At 34.4% G+C, this 7,698-nt stretch overlaps 1 protein-coding gene across 1 annotated transcript in view; it reads right to left on the bottom strand.

Moving 5' to 3' along the window:
• Window positions 1-3,032: 3,032 nt before the first annotated feature.
• The window catches only part of LOC125666366 (uncharacterized), a 15,871-nt gene continuing 11,205 nt past the window's right edge, over window positions 3,033-7,698 (bottom strand). The window contains exons 3-9 of the mRNA XM_056152460.1: window positions 5,216-5,311; window positions 4,876-5,007; window positions 4,507-4,572; window positions 4,177-4,265; window positions 3,476-3,596; window positions 3,216-3,318; window positions 3,033-3,067 (exon numbers count right to left, since the gene is read on the bottom strand). Coding sequence (XP_056008435.1) covers window positions 3,033-3,067; window positions 3,216-3,318; window positions 3,476-3,596; window positions 4,177-4,265; window positions 4,507-4,572; window positions 4,876-5,007; window positions 5,216-5,311 — 642 coding nt within the window. The remainder of the gene's footprint in view (window positions 3,068-3,215; window positions 3,319-3,475; window positions 3,597-4,176; window positions 4,266-4,506; window positions 4,573-4,875; window positions 5,008-5,215; window positions 5,312-7,698) is intronic.

Raw genomic sequence — 7,698 nt, 5'->3', positions numbered from 1 at the left:
ATGTAGGTACACTGTACATAATTTTCAGTATATTACAACATTTAAACATTATTTGAAGAGAGAGTTGCCTGACAATAAAATTTCACTTGTAATACATTGTCTGTGAAGGTCATTGATTATCAAATGACTCTTATACATGCTCATCTTCGTGAAACTGAAGGTCCTCAAAAAATCAAATTCACTTTGAAGATTTCTTCCTCAGACTGATGGATTTCTTTGTCTAGTGTTTCAGGAAAAAAAAGAACAATAAATAAACACCAATTTTCCTTGTAACAATAATTTAAAACATTACACTCACTGAAGTTACCTGTTTTCCTTTATATTCCCATACAGAAATTCAACCCACCTTTACTTTGGATGCAACTCTCGGACCAAAGTATTTTGAGAAGACCCCATTTCTATTTTCACTGTTTAATTATCCTTAAATGGGAGTTATGGTCCTCCTCTGAATAAAAATGATCCTCTCTAGTCCTTTCCTTTAGAAGCTTAGTGTTAAGTTGGGTTGAAATATGTCCCATTGTTCCAGAGAACATATTGAACTATAAACACTTATAATACATACATAATAAACAGACACCAGATGCTTTATAATCAAAATAGCCGAGCTAACACTGAACACATGTACCCATATACAAACTTCCTTAATATACAGTATCTAAAACAAAATTAATAATATTATCAAAGAATATTATTATATATTTTAATAAATATTTAAACAAAAATCTCTTCAATTTCTTTGCCTAGTTGGTTTTCAAATCAGCAAAACTTTACCTTTTTAGCAGCATTTTTCCCAGGTGATTTTTTATTGTCGTTTTCTCCCTTCAAAGAAGACACACAACACATTTGATAATCTTACTTGGTACTAGTAAATCATATTGCAGTGGAATATATTTCAGAATAAATATTTATTTGTAATATTTTGTTACACATTATGTCACATACCCAAAATCGAATGGAACACATCCTGCAGATAAAGCTATTTTTTGAAATGTTTTCCTCCCCAACACAGTGGTTTTTTTTATGAAAGTGTCTGGTGCATTTTTCACAATTCATCTACAGAAAAGCATAAAAGATTAGCAACATCACTACTGAGTCTGGGAGTACCTACCCTACCTCAAACTGCTATGATGTAGTGTGAACGGAGACAATAGACATGGTTTGTGACTATGAAAGATTAGCTGTACCTTACATATGGTTTATTCAGACTAAAGCATAGCTTACATACTTAAAATTTGTACTTTATTGTTAGTTTGTTTTGTTTTACGTCCCTGTAAGAATTTTCCGCTCATACTGAGATATCACCAACTGTTAGGTGAAGTACCACACATTTAGACCTATTCTTAGTTGAAACATTGGACCTATGTTTTTTCATCTTTACACACCAAGTGTTTGGTGAAGGAGCGTTTACGTCTTGGGTTTGACATGGCCATGGCTCAAGTGGAGCTCATACACAATAATTAAACAAGAGGCCCATGGGCCACATCGCACACCTGAGTCACCTTGGCCCTGCCATTGTTCAGCTGTTGTGAATTTTAAAAGATTTATTTTATCAATCTTTATTCCCATGAAAAATATTGTCCCCATATTGTGGCCCCAACCTAACCCTAAATGATCACAAAATAACTGAAAATGAATTCACACAACACAGAGATGCCTCAACATCAATATGACTAACATGATCTTGCTGTTCTGGATAAGATCTGCTTTGAATAGTTCAGGAAATATTGAATAAATCAGAGATTTAAAAAGTAGGCCCAACTCTAAGGTCAACATCACAAGGTCAAACTTCACAAAGTAATAAGGTCTTGCCATAAAGAACATGTGTACAAAATAAAAAAGCCCTAACCTATATAGTTCAGGAGAAATTAATAGGTCAGGTTTTATTTAAAAAGTAGGTCAAACTCAAAGGAAAAAATCAAAAGATCAAGCACAATTGTGTATAGGGTATTGCCACAAAGAATCTATAGATAAAGAATCTATACACAAGATATGGAAGCCCTACCTAAAATAGTTCTGGATATATTCAATAGGTTATGTTTTCTTAAAAGTAGGTCAAACTCCAAGTTCAATGTCACAGATCATGTGAAATGAAAGGTCTTGTAATAAGAAAAATATGTAAGTCAAGATATGAAAGATCTGTCTTAAATAGCTCAGGGTATATTGTACAGGTCAGATTTTTATTAAAAGTAGGTCAATGGACAAGTGACACATCCATGAGTTAAGAGTTAGTTTCCTATCTAAAATAAATCTCACAAACCATACCTGAGCTAATTTATAGGAAAAAAATTATGAGCTTAACTCTTAATTCTTAAGTAACTCGCAAGTTTGAAATAGCAATTTTTTAAACTCATAAGGATCAAATTATAGCATGAACAGACAGACGGACTGGGGACAACTGGTGATCAGAAAAGCTCACTTGATCTTTCAGCTCAGGTGAGCTAACAAGAGTGCTGCTAACGGTACATAATGCGCCCTTGAAAAGCTAATACACACCATGATTTGTAGAACTTGGCTTCAGGTAGGTAGTATCATCAATCATCAGGGTGTGACATACTTTCTTTGCATCGTATAAACAGACAAATCATGTATTCTCTATGTAATATTTTCACTTGACATAAGGTGAATTGTACCAAGTTTGACAGTCCTAGCCCCAACAGTTCAGTCTGGTTACTTCCTACAAGGTTTCCTACTAAGTGATACTGCGACCTTGACCTCGAAAAACAATAGGAATCTTCCGCTCATCATGGTGATTAAATATACCAAGTTGTAATATCCTGGAACTTACGGTTCGGTCTGTATCCTGCCCACAAGGTTTTCCTACTTAGTGATACTACGACTTTGACCTTGAAAAACAATATGCATCTTTCTCTCATCATGGTGATCAAATGTACCAAATTGTAAAATCCTGGAGCTTACGGTTCGGTCTGTATCCTGCCCACAAGGTCCCGACAGACAGACAGACGGAGGACGTCAAACCATAATACATCCCGTCTTCGACGGGCATATAAAAAGTAAATGAATACCTCACCTCATTATCTCTCCGTGTAACAATGTTCTGTCAGGTACACTAAAACATTAAAGTAAGCAGCAAGTAATATATTTTATAATTTTTATTCTATTCCATGTAGCAATACAAAGTTAGAATATGTCCAGAAATATTATGTATTTAATTCCCACCACCACCACCATCCCTGTTAAATATATAACATACACACCTTCAAACATCATTAAATCTGTAGCAATTCGGATTCTCATCAAGTCCAAGTCTGCATTGGTAATGTTCGAGATGGGCTGTCCACTGAAATGTCTTTCAGCAAACTGTTATGTAATATTAATTTTGTGATAGTAATAGCAATTGCTGTTAATACATTTATAAAGTAAAAGAAACAATGAATTTTTCAACTGGCTTATAAACTTATATTTTCTTCATTTCATCTAAAAAATGCTTCTTGAACTTTTAGAAAAATACACATACCATAAGGCAATACACTCCACAATTGAAACTATCAGTTTGCTTTGAATGCTCTCTTGTTTCCACTTTCCACTGCATGTTATCCAGCTCATTCAGAGCAATCATCCTTGCACTCATGTACAAACTTTATGAAAAATATAGATTTAACTCAATAATTATCACCTGATAAATTGTCTCCAGTTTATCTTGCAGCTATGCATGAGTTTAAAGGGGCATGGACACGATTTGAACTGAAAATTTATAAATTTTATTTTCCCATTCTTAATGTTTACAGTGCTTATCTAAGGTATTTCTAATGGTCCGCAAAGATTTGAATGTCAGTAAATGTTGAGATACAAATGAGATACAGCACTTACAATTCTTTGTTATTTAAACAAGGCTCGTGGCATGTTTTTGTTTACATATAATCTATTAGTTAAGCACTGTAAAAAATGGGGAAATTAAATTTGCAAATTTTCAGTTTAAATTGTGTCCATGTTTAAAACCAAAGGAGATATGACAAACACTAGAAACTCTTAATTAAAAAAAATTCTGCTTTAAATGAAACTATTACTAGTATATTTAACTACATTTGTATGTAATGAAACCATGGCAATGAGCCTTACGCCCCTTTAACACACTTTGATATAAAGTGAAGATTCTGGTAAAAGACAGATATTGACATGTACAAACTTTGATATTTGTACATTCTCAGATTTACACACCACCAATTTCTTTGAATGTCCCTGATTTGGATCCTCCTCTCATTCAATGGATTGTAGAAATAAATCAATCCCTTCTTTGGTTCAACAATCTATGTATAAAGAGAAACATACACACAAAATACAAATTAGATCATAGAAATGTAATGTATCACTCACAATGGAATGTAGACTTTCATATTATGATCCCCAGATGAAGGATCCACACAATAAAACAGACTGTCTAGAACATGTCATGTCAGATCATTTATATGATTATATTATATTTTTTGTTGAAATAAATATCAGTATTAATATTTGTAATCATGAAAAAATATATCAAACAATAATCACCACTAATGTCCAATGCTGATGTTTGATAATAGCTCCTACTATGGCTTCACATTCAAACACTTTTAGCTATAAATGTAAAAGATCAAGAACTAAAATTATTTAGGATTTAAATTACAGACTAACGTTTTCTCAAAATATTACTACAGTGTTCAATCATGAAGTATATATGATCATTCATAAATTATATATACTTTCAGCACTTAGTCTAAATAAAACTTGGTATCACTATCATGACACAGGCACTTCATGTCACATCATAAGAAATATCACCTGCCTAATGTTAGACAAAGAGTTACTGTACTATGAAAATATCACACATATCCACTTCATTTTCTTCAAATTGAACAATTAAATGTTTTGTAAAGCTACCTTCTTTCGACAAATTTCCACTGAAAAAGTACCACTCATAATAGCAGTCATGGTTTGTGAAGGGTACATTGTGATCTGTTTACCCTTTTCAATTTCAGCTTGAACTATAAATGCGATGTATGCATCCATGACCTGCAAAAACAAATTATGCAACATTTTTTTGGAGTGCATAAATTAACCAGATAATCAAAATTTAAGGATGTTACTGAAAGGACTGCAAATTGAAACACTTGGAAGTACATGCTTCTAGCATTCAAATTATATATTGATGTAGCTTTATTTTTCAAATAAGACAAATACTGATGTTTATGAACATTTTCATAAATTTTTTGTATCTAACCTGATCTGTCAACCAGTTCCTACAAGCTAGTGACTTACAATCCTCATCTGTTATATTGTAGCCGGACACCTTTGCTATTATGTAGTTGGAACTTTCCTAGCTGCAATAATGTAGCCCTCTTTGATTTTTTTTTCTTTAGGGAGAGGGCTACAACTCCTTAGGATCTCCGTAATGGTGCAAATGCGGGAGTGATTCACTCCCGCAACATTTGCGCTCATTCTAAACATTTCCTGACTTAAATACGTAAATAAAATGATATTCTATGTTTCTTAGTCAATATATAAATTTACAACCTGCAACTTAAGATTTGTGAGGCTCTATTCTACCGTTTTCAACAATTTTCGATAAATTCCAATTTCTCCATTCATATTTGTGCGCCATGTTTGATGTACTGAAGTTTCAACTTCCGATTGTCAAGTCATTTGCATATGCCATATAAGGTAGTATTTACATCAATGGACAAATATGGAGGCGAAAGCTATTTCGTCGGTATTGAAAAGGTTTGAATTTAATATCAAGTTAAAAACCGAACAGCAGAGTGTAAATTCTTTCTGCAACAATATGATTTTCCTTTCTTTGTCGAAGTGGCTCGAGTAACTACATTTTCGCGCTGATTGTCAATGTTTAGGGTTTTCATTAGATCCACCTACGAGATCTCGTGATAACAAGCATGGCGGAGCAGACGAAGAATTTTGCATGCTGTATATTATATTTAATGAAAAACACCTTTATTAGACATGCCCGAGCACAAAGTTGGTACTCCTTTTGGTGTAAACAACATTTGGGACTAATACAGAGTTTATTATCGGTTATTCATAAAATTATTTTGCACCATTACGGAGATCCTATGGAATTGTAACCCTATCCCGAAAACGTCAGAATAAAAAAAAAATTGGATAGGGCTACATTATTGCAGCTAGTGTTAATCAAATGTGGATTCTAAAAAAAATCTAAAGAACTTTTAGTAAACTTGAAATCACAGAATTTTTCCCAAATCAATAACATTTAAACCTATGACTTTTCAACACTATGCAAGGTGAAGATAACGAACAGTGATCAATCTCATAACTCCTACAAGCAATACAAAATAGATAGTAGGGCAAACACGGACCCCTGGGCACGACCATTCCTCACGATAAATTAAAAGACTAGACTTTTTGACATCATAGACAGTTGTTTCTTCAACAAAAACGGAAATATTCATATCTAGTGATCAGTCATTCAAAAACTTACTTTGTTAAACACCACTCTGATTCCACGCACAAGTACTCCGAAGTTGAAATAAAAAATATGTTATAACGATCTAGTTCGTCAATACAACCTCGCATTGGGTCAAATGCTGTCTGACGTGTTTCATACCGATTGTTAAGCCGTTCTTGGCACACTGATTTTGACTGCTGATAACTCCGTTTACCTGATCAGGATATAGGGCTCACGGCGGGTGTGACCGGTCAACTGGGGATACTTACTCCTCCTAGGCACCTGATCCCACCTCTGGTGTGTCCAGGGGTCCGTGTTTGCCCAACTATCTATTTTGTATTGCTTGTAGGAGTTATGAGATTGATCACTGTTCGTTATCTTCACCTTGCATGTTAGAGTTCCTCATTGACAATATCTTCGTGGTCTTTGGTGATCAGGTCTTCCAACAGTCTGTTGAAATTCCCATGGGCACGAATTGTGCTCCTTTGTTAGCTGACCTGTTTTTATATTCATATGAAGCAGAATTTATTCAAAAACTTCTACGTGAGAAAATCTCTCGCTGTGGCCTTCAATTCGACTTTTAGATATATCGATGACGTTTTGTCTATTAACAATGATAGTTTTCATTCACATGTCGATTTGATATATCCCTGTGAGCTCGAAATAAAGGACACCACACGTCACAGAGTCGTCCACTTCTGCTTCATACTTAGATATTTTATTGAAAGTAGACATAAACGGCAATTGAAAGTAGACATAAACGGCAAACTGACAACTCAACTGTATGACAAACGGGATGATTTCAGCTTCTCCATCGTCAACTTCCCATATTTGTGTAGCAATATTCCATTATCACCTACATATGCAATCTCTATCCAGAGTTATCGTTCCCGCTACGCTCCACTAATACCTCTGTCAACGTCTAAAAAAAAATAGTCCGGAAACAGAGACACGTGACCTTTGTCACGTGTTGTTCAAAATGGCGACGACGCCAAAGATAGAAACGAAAATCGACTGTTTTTGTTTTTCACAAAATAATAGAATTATCAAATTAAATGGCAGAAAGCTGACGTCCAAAAACTTTGACGAGGAGCTAAGTTTACTTCTACAGGACAGTGATTTGGTGTCTAAACTTAAAATCGCTGACGCTGGAATATGCCGCAACTACCACAACAAAGTGAAGTGTTCGTTTGAGTTTATTAAACACCTCCGATCCTCTTGCAGGTCATTTGTAAATTTGCCTTATCATGTAAAAAGGGCAATGCCCTCTCCCCTTACGCCAA

Source organism: Ostrea edulis, chromosome 10 (genome assembly GCF_947568905.1).
Source record: "Ostrea edulis chromosome 10, xbOstEdul1.1, whole genome shotgun sequence".
NCBI lineage: Eukaryota > Metazoa > Mollusca > Bivalvia > Ostreida > Ostreidae > Ostrea > Ostrea edulis.
The sequence above is the reverse complement of the archived record's forward strand: the minus strand, read 5'-3'. Positions and strand labels throughout refer to the sequence as shown.